The following is a 13,285-nucleotide window of genomic DNA, read 5'->3' on the forward strand; positions in this document are numbered from 1 at the left end:
GGACCGTCTTCAGGGGAAGCCCCATGTAAAGCGCGTTACAGAAGTCTAGGCGGGAAGTCACCAGCGCGTGTGTCACCATCGCCAGGCAGTCGTACTCCAGGTAGGGGCGCAGCTGATTAATCAGCCGAAGCTGAAGGAAGGCGCTCCTCGCCACTGCTGTCACCTGAGCTTCCAAAGAAAGCTCCGGGTCGAGGAGTACTCCTAAGCTGCGGACCTTGTCCCTAAGAGGAAGTGTTGCACCATTCAGGACCAGGTCAAATCCACCCTCTCCGAAGCCCGATCCGCCAACCAACAGGACCTCCGTCTTGTCTGGATTGAGTTTCAGTTTATTGGCCCTCATCCATTCCATTACCTCGGCCAAGCACTGGTTCAGTACAGCCACTGCCTCACCTGGATTAGTGGAAAACGAGAGGTAGAGCTGGGTATCATCAGCGTATTGATGATTCCGCAGCCGACACCTCCTGATGACCTCTCCCAGCGGTTTCATATAGATGTTAAATAGCAGAGGGGATAGAATGGAGCCCTGTGGTACTCCATGGCATAGCTGCCATGGCTCAGAGACATAGTCCCCCAGCACTACCTTCCGGGATGTCTCCAGATTTTATGTATTTGTAGAGTTATTTATTTGTATTGGAAGCCACCCCGAGGCTTTTGCAAATGGGGCAGCATATAAGTGTTCCAAATAAATAAATAATTCTAATGAGGAAAGATGGGTGGGAATTTAAAAAGGAAATTCTAAAGGCACAATTGCAAACAATTCCCAGAAGGAAAAGGGGTAGAAGACAACAAAAGAAGCCTGTGTGGCTTCCCAAAAAAGCTTAGAGATGATCTGAAAACAATAAAGGGCATGTATAGGAAGTGGTAGGAAGGCCAGGCTACAAAGGAGGAATACAGGCTGGCAGCACAGAATTGCAGGGATGGCATCAGGAAGGCTAAAGCTAGGAATGAATTGAGGCCAGCAAGGGATGCCATACATAACAAAAATACCTTCTTCAGATACATCCATAGTAACAGACAGGGAAAAAATGGGGGTTCATATACTCTATGTGGATGGCAAAATGATAACAGATGACAAAGGAAAGGCAGAAGTACTCAATTCCTACTTTGGTTCAGTCTTCTTCCAAGAGGATCTACAACCTTCCTAATGAAGGGGAAGTACAAGCTGAAGGAGTGGGATGGCAGCTCAAGATTGATAAATTATCAATGATCATTTAAATTGAGTTGAATGTGTTCACATCTACAGAGCCTGATGAACTCCATCTTAGAGTTGGAGCTGGTAGAAGAATTTTCAGAAACATTATTATTTGAGAAATCAAGGAGAATGGGAAATGCCAGATGACTGGAGAAGGGTTAATGTTGCCCATCTTCAGGAAAGGAAAGAAAGAACCTGGGAACTACAGTCTGACATCAATTCCTGAAAAAATTCTGGAGCAAATTAAAAGCAGTACACCTGCAGATACCTTGGTAACAATGCAATGATTACTAGAAGCCAGTATAGATTTGTCAAGGAAAAATCTGCCAGACTACTCTCATTTTGTTTGGTCTCAACCTCCCTGTTGGCCTGTGGGAATGTTGTGGACATAATTTATCTCAACATCAGCAAAGCTTTTGACGAAGTTCTCCATGACATCCTGATTAGCAAACTTGCTAACAGTGGGCTAGATGGAATAACTATCAGGTAGATCCACAGTTGGATACAGAATTGTATTCAAAGAGTGCTCATCGATGGTATCTTCTCCAACAGAGGAGAGGTAGCAAGTGGGATACTGCAGGGTTCAACCCTGCACCCTTCAACATTTTTATTAATACTTTGGATGAGAAAGTGTAGGGAGCAGTCATCATATTTGCAGATGACACTAAATGAGTGGGGCAGCTAATACCTTGGAACACTTGCACAGGCGCGTAACACATTACTTTTCACGCATTTGTTGTCTTTCCGGCAGAAGGGAAAGCAACAGAGGAATCCGGAGTATCGTGTAGATGCGACGTGGCAACACTCATCCCGCAGCCGCAAAGAGCTCATTACGCATCCCCCATGAGCTGCACTGCCTCCTTCGCTACGGGGAGGAGAGGAAAAAACCCAAAGGAGGCTCCTAAGGGAACCGGGAAGCTCCGCCCGTCGGCATAAGCCGCTTCATTTCCACGGTCTCCGGGTTAGCCTGTCTGACCGAAACATTCGCGTCACCGGAGGGACTCCTCTCTGATTGGCTTTCCGGATCTATGAGGCGCTCCTTTGCTTTCCGTTCTATGTTTGAGTGATATTACCTTGGCCTATTGAAATAAGGGACGTGTACGACGTAAGGGCGGGATGTCCGGCGGCGTTTTCCCTCCGTTCACCCGCCCGTCGGCCCGCAGCTGAGCTGTGCCTAAGGACGGTCGGTGGGCAGCGGCGTCCGTCCTGTCCGCGTGCAGGCCATGGCGTGGGCTGCGTCATCGGTGCCCACCGATAAATCTCGGTAATGGGGGTGGGTGGCAAGTGGCCCCTTGAGCCTGGAGGGAGGCGGCTGCCCCGGTGCCCCCGCTCGGGCTCCTCCTGGGGCGCTTCCCGGCAGTTCTCTGCGGGGTCCACTGTGTGTACCGTATGCCCGTTAACGGAAGCGCGCTTGCAGGGAGAAACGGAGATGGCGGGAATGTCCCGCGCCTGCCCTTTTGTCACGAGAGCACGACAGAGTCTCCGGCTTGACACGGGCGCTTTTGGCTGATTTCCTTGGGCGACTCTGAAAGCTCTCGCTGACTTGTAATTGGCTGGTTTATTTGATGATGTTGCTGCTGTTCGTCATCTTTTTCAGTGGCTTTTTAATGCCTCTTTCCTTCTGTTATTATGCCAGTAAGGAACCTATGGCTGCAACCTGCTTTAAGTAATTTAGAACGCAATGCTATGTACACTTAAGTAGAAAAAACCCCAATCTACAGTTCTAAGTTGTCCTAAGACAGAATGTTGGGTGTTGCCTTTTTTTCTGTCTGAATATGTGTAGGATTGTGCTGTAACTCACATAAGGTTTCATAGATAGTTTAACTATAAACTTAAGTAGATTTGCTGACTTGCATTTCAACATGGTGTGGAAGTATGCATCCTCTTGGAATAGTTATTTTCAGCCTTTTTAGATCTGGGACCCTAGCCCAATTTACCCCCTAGTAGTGCCTTCCACAATCTAGTGGCCTCTAGATGTCTTAGACTTCAGCTGCTGTCGATCTTAGTCAGCATGATCAAAGTTCTGAAATACTAGTGGCTGTAGAGCAAAACATCTGGAGGACACCAGGTTGGGAACAGCAGCAGTAGTTGATTTTAGTCCAGCAGCTGAATGCTCATGTCCTAAAGGTCTACTTAATGTATGATAGAAAAGAGACTACCCCTCTTACAAGAATGATTCATACTGGAAGTTTGGGTCTATGTATTAAACATAATATAAGCAGGCTGAACAGCAAAATGTTCTGCTGTGGATGTTCCTGGTTAGGGTGTCTGGTAGCCATGTTTTTTTTTTTTTTTTGCAGGCTGCTCTGTTTCACATTGTCCTTCTGGCAACGGGTTTTTGGTGGTACTTCTAAATAGACACTGACCAGGCTTGCATTATCACAAGACATAAACTTTGCATAATTGCCCTTGTTGCGATGGTTAACGAAATTCCCAAATCCCATTGGTTGCTGTAGCAGGGGCTTGTTAACCACTGGCAAAAGTAATTATGCAAATTCTCCTGGCATGTGCAGTGAATAAACTAAACCACTATTGCTTGTTTCCTCTTGGTAATTGTGTTAACAGGGTGTGCAGTTACCAATGATCATGCTCAGTCCTCATTGGGCTGTTCTGTTTTTCCACCTTAGGAAATCAGTCAGTCAGTGAAAAACTAAAGGATGGGTTGGGAATGTGTTACTCTTGAGATGTTGCCAAGTGATAACTCTCATATCTTTCTTTTCTGAGAAGAGACTATAGTTAGGAATTATTGTCCAGGCTGGCTAGGGCTGATACCAATTGGACACATTTCCCAGCCAAGTCCTAAAGATTTGCAAACTCTAGGGTTCTTCTGAATCTGCTGATAAGTTTCTCTTGTGTGCAGCTGGTACTTTTGGCAATGTAAGAATTGGTGCTTAGAGCACTGAGTTCACCATCAGGCAGATAACATTATTGTGCTTAATTAACCAGAGGTACATTTTTAGTTGATAATTTTTTAAAATCCAGGAAATGAATTGATTAAACTGGGACATGTTACAGCTCACTCCACCGATAACACTTAAGCCTTTAGTTTCATAAAGTCACAATCCAGATATAAGTTTAGATGGTGCGTGGGAGCTATAAATTGCAGTAGGCTGCCTGTAGTATTATGCTCTAATCTCACTAAGGGAAAGGCTTCTTTGTAAAGTTGTGTATGCTGTTGTCTCTCAACCATCAACTGTTTGAGTTGATTTAAGCTTAAGTTTGTTTAAGCTTAGCTTTGGGGTATAGATACTAAATACTGTTCTGTATATACTGTGGTACCTCTCAATTTGTTTGATTTTCTCTTGGTTTAGGTTCATCTGTATATATCCAGCCTACATAAATAATAAGAAGACAATAGCAGAAGGAAGAAGAATACCACTTGAGAAAGTAATTTTGGGTGAGGGGGGACAAAGAACTGCTTATCAGATAAAAATAAATTAGACTGAATTATAAAAAAAATGACTGCGATTTATTTTTAATTTCTCAGAGCCTTGTTTTAGAAGAATGCATTTCTTGCTGTCAGTAAGCTTGTCCTTTTACTAGATCTTTCTCATCAGCTCAAAATACTGGTTTTTAGTATGATATTCATGTCTTATGCAGTGTTGTTCAGATTGCCCAGCTACTACTGTATTTATTAGAATGCTAATTGAACAGTTCAATCAGCATTTTTATAAGATCCTATGTGCAAGAATAAAGAGTCAATAAAAACTGTTAGCTATACCTGATAGTTAACTGTAAACCTTTAGCTACACCCCCATGTATTTTTTGTATTAGGAGAAAAAGCCAAAACATGGATTTTAGTTTGGTGTTGCCATAAATTGTGCTCTCCTGCATTATGTTAGATGTAAAAGCTTTTAATGTTGTTTTAAAGGTTGCTACATTTTGCTGACAGGTTCTACACACTTCCCCGTTTAATAGTTGAATTTTTATTCATTGTAAGTCAGTTGCTCCTCAGTAAGTTTGAGAAGAAAATTAAAACATTCCCAAAAGTGGTCAAGACCCACATAATTTTGTTGAACTATGTATGAGCCTTCTAACTGTGTTGAACAGTCTGATTTCAATCAGTCCATGTATGGTAGTTTCAATATACATAAAGTTTAATTTAAAATCCTGACTTTCCTAGGCAGTTGAAAATCCCACATCTACAGAAATCCAGGATGTTTGTGCAGCAGTTGGACTTAATGTACTTTTGGAGGTAACATGAGAATAATGTTCCCAATGCCTTTGTCCATACAATTGTAATCTGATTAGAGAAGGAAAATGTGAGAATATGGCCTAAGTGTTTGTGCCTATAAACTGCAGTAAACCCTTCTCCTTCCGGATGTTTTAGATCACCTCCCATCAACTCCATCCAGAATGTTAAATCATATTTTGAGATTTGATACTGTTCTGTGATGACTATATATTACTATAAAATTGTCACATGCAAATATGGATACTAAGATAGATGCCATGCCTGCCTTTGGACTATAGAAACCAAATGAGACTCTAGAGGAGCCTTCCCCAACTAGATGTCCTCTGGACTTCAATTCATCTGCTCCAGCCCACATGGCTAATGGTCAGGAATTGTAGAAGTTGTCCAAAACATCTAGAGGGTACCAGGTTAAGGAATGCTATTCTGGTGCATGCACAGAATACATTTTTATAGTTCTAACTGCACTGAAACTGGTCATAATTTCACAAAGTTTGTACTAGATACCTTCAGCAATCTGATTTTCAATCAGAATATAGGAATAATGGCCTACCTTAATAGTTTTTGTAAGGATTGCTCAGGTAATATATGTTAAGCACATCATTAAAAGCATCCTTAGGTATTGCTTGCTGTGAAAGCATAGACTATTTTAACAAAACTAACAGCTCACCCCTTAGCTTCTTTACTCTGAAGAAAGTTATACTGAGTTTAATGGGTTATACTCTGTAGTGAGTTTAGGAGTGCCCTATTTTTGTATTTTGAACTCTACTTGTTTGTAAAATCTGAAACATTTTTTCAAATGCCAGAAAAACAAAATGTATCCCAGGGAGTGGAACCGTGATGCTCAGTACAGAGGTAGAGTGCGTATTCAGCTCAAGCAGGAAGATGGAAATCCATGTCAACCACAGTTTCCAACACGTGAGTGTGGGATTAAATATCCAAAATATTTAGATAATGAGAAGTGTATGCATACATATGTACACACTAAAACTGAGTCCTATTAGGGGAGGGGAGCTTTCTACAAAGCCTTTTCCTCACATTGAGCACCCCCCCCTCGCTTCTCTCGGGACCTGTTGTTGCTGCTATATCTTTCAAACTTAAACTCAACGTGGGGCTCACAAGTCTTTTTTAATCTTTCTCTACAAATGCTCATCCCCTTGATAATATTTAAATATAATAGCAAGTGTTAAGTCTAAAGCAAACTGGTATAAAATAAGGGGTGTTCACCTTAGGGCCATTGGCTAAATGGCTCCCCTGGGATGCCAATCAGGCCCTTTGGGGTATCCCAGAAGATCATTCCCTTTCCCCAGTGACATGGTAGTTTCTTGGCTTTTGCTGCTTTTTCCCATTTTAAAAAGTTGAAATTCCTTTCCTGGGGCTTAGTTAATGGCAGTAAGAGCTTTGAGCTAAAATAATGTGCTGCATTTTGTATTTTGGCCCTATTTTGCTTTTGGCTGCATTCCCAAATTCATTTGAGCCTTGGGCTGAAAGCATTTCCCCAGCTCTGTATGAAATAAACAAAAGTGATGTCTTATTGTAGGATATTAGAATACTACAGTGCTGTTCGTAATTATTTCAAGTAATCTTTGCATTAAAGAATAGAAGCAAAAAATGTACTTACATGGTGAATGATCAGTTATTTATGATGTATTACTGTATAGCATGTCCTCCTCCAGTCCTAAGTTGGTTTGTATAGCAAATATTTAAGGTGACTAACCATCAAAATTGTGCAAAACAGCTCCAACAAAATACATGAGTGCATGCAAGAATTATTTAATGGCAAGGCATAATAATTTAGCCTGAAAGCTGATTGCCAGTTTTGGCCCTTTTGTACTTGATGATTTGGTACCGGTTCTAGAGTAAATGGAAGCAATGTTGTGGATGCTCTCTTTCTCATGCCTTTTCCCCTTTCTCTCTCTCCCTTGCTTTACCTCCCATTTTTCTTTTTTAAGGTAAGGCAGTGATGCTGTATGCAGCAGAAACAATCCCCAAACTGAAAACAAGGACACAGAAAATGGGAGGCAGTGACCAAAGTCTACAGCAAGGGGAGGGAGGCAAAAAAGGCAAAGGAAAGAAGAAGAAATGAACATGAGTGGCACAAATACTATACATTAAAATGAACGTGAATGCGGGGAAATAAAGAATTGGGATGTGAACACTGGACAAATGAGAAAGGTCAAAACTCTTTATGTTAAGACTCTGAACAAGAATGGATTTAACATGCAGCTAATTACAGCTGATCCATTTGTGATCATACCTAGAAAAGTTACTTTAGAACTCAGAATAAATGGAAAAGAACATCTTGGGTTTTTTAAAAAGCTGATTGCCTTAGATTTAGTTCAGATTTGGAAGGATTACAGTAGGGTGGTTTAATTCAATATTCTGTGGAGCTTCTAAATTGATTTCTCTTTGTTAAAGTAAAAAAACCTGTCTAATATTTGAATTAAATAGTTTACAAAGGACAACTTTCTGTCTAAAATAACTGGTAAGTTGAACTTTGCAGCTGGGTAATCTGTAGACATCTCATGGTTGATGGAGGTTATAACATTGTATCTAAGTATGTACATATCTGCAAATAACAAATATGATCATAGAAGAGTTGGAAGGGGCCTGTAAGGCTATCAAGTCCAACTCCATGCTCAATGCAGTGAAGCTACAGTTGATGAAAGTATCACATTCAGTCATTGCCAGCAATTTACCATATGTGTGAAACATCTGTTGTCATGAAGGGGAAATTAAAATCGTCCTAATGATCCTTGTTCTACTTGTTTGATGGTTTAGCACAGGGATTAGGCAACTTGTGTTCCCTCAGATATTTTGGGTAACACCTTGCATCATCCTTCACCATTGGGCTATGCTATTCATTGTTCATAAGAGTTGCAAGGCAAAATACCTGGGAAAAGTGACCCATTCCTGGTTAATATCCTTCTGCTAGCAGATACATTGACAGGACTGTACAAACATGTTGACCTTTCAGATAATAGTAAGTGGTCAGTCAAACTGATCAGGTATCTATCATGAATGGAATAGAAGCAGAGGAGTTATGATAAGGGGCAATAAGTCATTCTGTGTGCTGTTTTCCTCTTCTAAACCATTCCTAGTTCCTTTCCCTAACACAAATATACATAGAATGCCAAAAATGTATTCATACAGTTTTTTCTTTTCTTAAAATGTATATACGAGTCATGTTTGACTTCTGCAATTACCAGAGGTGCTCAGAGTGGTTACCATCAGTGTCCAGAAACTTCTGAGTACAGCGAACTATTACTTGAGCAGTGTTGTCCACTTGTATCCCTGTGCATACTGTTTCAGTTTTTTCCCAAAGTACCGCCAGTGTAACTGGTTTTCTACAGTGTACCACATCCTTTAAGGTCTCCCATAGGTAAAAGTCAAGGGGTGTTAAGTCAGGAGAATTTCAAATACCGGTTCAGAGTGGGCTTGCATTCCTTGAACAACAGCCATGCTTCTGCCATTTTCTTTGCCGTGCCTGTTGCATGGTGATGCTGGCATTCATTGGATTAATGCCATCTTTTGAGTGAATGTCGTACTACACATTATTACTGTAACTCAATTCAGCTTCAAAAAGTAATACATAGATAACATCTCTTAAAATGTGCCTACATTTTTTGGCACCCCGGTAGAGTTTTTATACAGCACAGCTGCTCTTCTGCTTCTGGTCTCCATACTATGTGTGTACCATTAGCCTATTAATCGTCAAACAACTTCAGAGAGTTAGACTTGCATCTTATTTCCTGCATAAGCATACCATGTTGCTATTTTGACTCCTTAGGTCAAGCGGTGACCTAAAGGTGGGTCCTAGTTAAAAACTAATGATTTGGCTCTAAGCATCAAGTTCTTGACTTTGTTTGCTTAGCAAGCCATTTTGCTTTCTTTCAGTTGGCAACATTGACAGAGTAACTTACCATTACCAGACGGAAAGCAAAACTTGCTGTCCAGCATTATATGCCTTGTTTCTCGTAAATATTTTCTAATATTTGCTTTCTATTCCAAGCATGTCTGCAAGCAGTTCATGCAATTTTCCTGATGTTAGTGCAGTTTCCAGCATGTGTAAGGTGGTGGTAGGGACATTATATATTAAATTCTTTCCACATTTATTATGGTCATAGACCAGCATAAATAATTTTCCATAAACATTTCATATAGAAAACTAAAATGTCTAGTAAAATTATGTGCAGTTGAATCTATATACATATAAAATGTGTCCTCATATCATCAAGAACTGCATGCTTTGCATCTGGCTTTACAACTCCTCTCTTAAGTAGGCTTCATAATTCTGATTTAAACTTGCTACTCCGGGCTGGGTCTTAGTGCTGCCACCAAGCCTCAATCAACTGTCTCCAGGCAGGGAGAGTGAAATTAAACCAAAGTGGCAGCATTAACTAGGGATTTTTTTTCACATAAAAGGTAGCATAAGAATTTGCGGTAGAGCAAGATATTGTCATTGCTTTGTATATTAGTCCTGGATGAGATAATTATTGGATGAGTAACAATGAGGATGAAATGGTGTTTACGTAAACAGAAATTCTGAGAAATTTCTAGAACATTTAAATACGTCTGTGTAAGCTGACTGGAGTACCTTGAACTACAGCTGCCTTCAAAGCATATCTAGTACCTCAGAATTACTGCAATCATGAAAACAATACATTAGAACTGCATTTACTTAATTGGGTTTCATTTATATTGGGTCTCACGTTATCTATTCTCTAATCAAAGCAGTTAAAATCAAGAAGTCACTGAGAGTATCTCTAAACTGAAGCAGAAGGTGGGGTATTAAAGTTAAAAATGCACAAAGCAATGTTACGGCATGGGAACCACAGTAACCAATCACTGTTATGTGTAATTCTTGCCATTGATATATTTGTGATGAGACAAGTTAGAAGTTGAAGGTAATTTCTGCTTTTCTGTTTTTGGAAGAAATGGAAGGAATGACCTGATCTACCACATTGCTCCAACATGACCCAAGCTCAGCCTTTCACCAAAATCAGAATGGGAGGCCTATATGTGTATTGCTAGGTCTTGGATTAGTGTGGATAATGAATCCCATGAAGTGGTTGCATTAGTTGAATTTGCACTATTCAAAGTGATATGTAAAATATGGTAAATAGTTTCAACTCAGTGGAAATAAGCAATGAACATCTTAAAAATAAGTTTCTATGTTTCCTAACGAAAAGACCACTCTGTTTCTTTCATTGTAACAATTCTATTCCTTGTAGTTGTTTGCAAACCTCAAGAGTTGATGCAATGTTACCTTTTTCTTTTATTTCCCCTGCGTGTTTTATACTATTCTTGCACTTTAGATTCAAGCATTCCAACTTTGCATCCTATTTTTGAGTTGCTATGACCATGTTTGTCATTCAATCACATCAAATTTTTGCTCTTATGTAATGATGAGTCTCTTCTTCTTCTTTTTGCATTCATGGTGTTTTTATCTTAAAGGAATCCTCCTTTTGTCTCTTAAAAGCATTTCTAAAATGATTAAAATGAATCATGAAAACTAACATTAATTATGGCAGGCAGCAGCACATGCACACACAAAGATAAAGTGCAGATTTGAAGTAGCACCATTGAAAACCCCAAAGGTAATCCAATAACCTTAACTGTGCACGGACTAGTTTTGCATTAACTGAATTTTGTTTCATATTAAGCACAACCTGCTATCATACAATGTGCACTAAACCAATTATCACATTATTTGATCCTGCGTTAATTGCAACCTAGCTATATTTGGACTAAGACTTCTTCAATTGAGTATGTAGGGTGATGTTTTGGTGTCAATTTAGATCATAATACAATTTCTAGTTTAGTTTGTATCAGCATGTGTGGTGTACCTATTAGGGAACGGACTTTGTGTAGAAGTTATATATGATCAGGTTCTTGAAAATGCGTTGCTCTCCTAAGAACTAGGTTTCCTTTGGCACTTTCCTGCAAGGATCCAAGATGGTATACCGTACTTTTTGCTCTGTAAGACTCACTTTTCCCCCCTCAAAAGGGGAAATATCTGTGCGTCTTATAGAGCGAATGTGTGTGTGCAATAAGTCTGTCAGATGTGCAGCCCATGGGGAAGTGATGGGGAATGTGCCTGTGATTATGTGTCCATTTGATTCCGAATATTTTTTTCTTGTTTTCCTCCTCTAAAAACTAGGTGCGTCTTATGGTCAGGCGCGTCTGTCACAAATTTTTCGTCTTATAGAGCGAAAAATACGGTATTTACTGTGAGCAGATGATGACTTTGACTAGAAAGTACTGTTAGCCTTCCCCCATTCCACTCCTTCCGAATGTAGAGCCCTAGAATGAAGTTTTAGCCAGGTGAAGTTTTTCAGGATAGAAAGTAATTATTTCATTCATCTCTTATTCTGCTATCCAGGTTTTCCCACATTCAATGCGAACATTGCTGTGAAGAAGTCTAAACATCACATTAGTGTAAGGTACCTTTTTATTTGTATATATTCTTCTTAAGTACATTACATCTTCTGCACAAACTACCTAAGGTGTATTAACTTTTTTGAACACTTGCAAAGAAAAAACCCTTTACATATTTTAATCAAGTCCAGTGCAGTTATTTGTAAGTGCTGTAAGACTAGTTATTTCATAATGTCACCAAATTGAAGTTGTACTGTCAATATACACAACTGTAGACAATCTTTCAAAGCACAGATAAACCAGCTCTGAGAAAGGCAGCAGTGCGTTACAATTACACTTGCATGCACATAAAGTTTTGTACCTTGCAATATTAGTCTAACCTCATGCTATTAAGCATTTTTATCACATACAGATCTACCCAATACCCCACACTGTGGCAACATTTAATAAGTAATGCTTACACATGATTTACTCAAAGCATATAAAAATGCAATAGAAAGAAAAGGCCACAGCATGCAAGGCTTTTTAGCTAAAATGTTAACGTTTATTTCAGACTGTTTTTAACTGCTGCCATTTCTAACAGAAGTGAATGCTAGACTACCTTGTTTTCTAGTTAAGCTTATATTGTCACTTCCATGGTGGTTTAAGGCTGGCACAGTTTTTCAAACCAGGAATATTTCTAAGGCTGGACATAATAGAAGCGAATAGCTACATGGTGAAATTTTACTCTGAAGCCATCACTGCCAGCACTCCATTGATGGGTTCTCCACCTGAACAGAAGGAGCATCTGTAATATAAAGCAAGCCATCTGTGGATGCCAGGTTTTTTGCACTGCTTAAGGATACAAGGACAAACGTTACCTCTCCCATTTCCCCTTTGCTTACAGTAGAATCATTTTCAAACTTTATGTACATAGTTTTTTTGTGAGAGTTTGCCCTTTTATTTCCACTATATTACTATAATATTAAATGAAGGAACCAATTTTCTCCCTTCCCCCTGCAACTTTTGATGTTCTGACTGATAAGCATCTTCTGTTAATTCTCTTCTGCCATCAAGATTTGGTCAATATGGAGAATACTGCAATTGCATTGGGGAATTAAGTGCTACAAGATAGGGTTCTGTGTATTACTTTGGATAGCTTTATAAAAAGTCTGGCTAAAAATGTAGGGGACAGCCACAGCCTTTAGTTTTGAGAAAGCTATAGGTAGAACAGTATCTCCTATTACCAATCGTTGGTGCCACAGATCAGAATCTGCTTATCTCCATCATGCTTACACACTCCCAAGGGCAACTGGCTAACTGGTGGCTGCAAATAAGTCCTGGCCTAGATGGTGCTATGGTAGGAACCAGTGTGTCAGTTCTTACTATCCATTTAACAGAGAGCAGGGCTTCAGAGAGGTCATTCTGCCTTTGCTGGTAAAGTAGATTTTAAAGGACCATTTTACTTCAAGTTAATCCTAGCAATAAGCTTTAGCCAGCCCCATAGATCTGAATAGAGACAACAAAAAGTCCACCAGCTC

At 39.9% G+C, this 13,285-nt stretch overlaps 1 protein-coding gene across 1 annotated transcript; it reads left to right on the forward strand.

The window, feature by feature from the left end:
• The first annotated feature begins 2,313 nt into the window (after positions 1 to 2,313).
• Positions 2,314 to 8,137, forward strand: SRP19 (signal recognition particle 19). Its single transcript, XM_044446081.1, has 5 exons — positions 2,314 to 2,456; positions 4,504 to 4,579; positions 5,316 to 5,387; positions 6,191 to 6,302; positions 7,337 to 8,137. The coding sequence occupies exons 1-5, from the start codon at positions 2,416 to 2,418 to the stop codon at positions 7,468 to 7,470; spliced, it is 435 nt and encodes a 144-aa protein (XP_044302016.1). The 5' UTR covers positions 2,314 to 2,415; the 3' UTR covers positions 7,471 to 8,137.
• Positions 8,138 to 13,285: the final 5,148 nt, after the last annotated feature.

The sequence above is a fragment of the Varanus komodoensis genome, unplaced genomic scaffold (assembly GCF_004798865.1).
Source record: "Varanus komodoensis strain SLA01 unplaced genomic scaffold, ASM479886v1 scaffold5, whole genome shotgun sequence".
Taxonomy (NCBI): Eukaryota; Metazoa; Chordata; class Lepidosauria; order Squamata; family Varanidae; genus Varanus; species Varanus komodoensis.

Excerpts from the sequence above, each read along its gene's own strand:
- SRP19 (XM_044446081.1), top strand. The coding sequence starts at position 2,416 with ATGGCGTGGGCTGCGTCATCGGTGCCCACCGATAAATCTCG. Across the intron at positions 2,457-4,503 it reads GTGCCCACCGATAAATCTCG|GTTCATCTGTATATATCCAG; the intron begins GTAATGGGGGTG and ends CTCTTGGTTTAG. Across the intron at positions 4,580-5,315 it reads GAAGAATACCACTTGAGAAA|GCAGTTGAAAATCCCACATC; the intron begins GTAATTTTGGGT and ends TGACTTTCCTAG.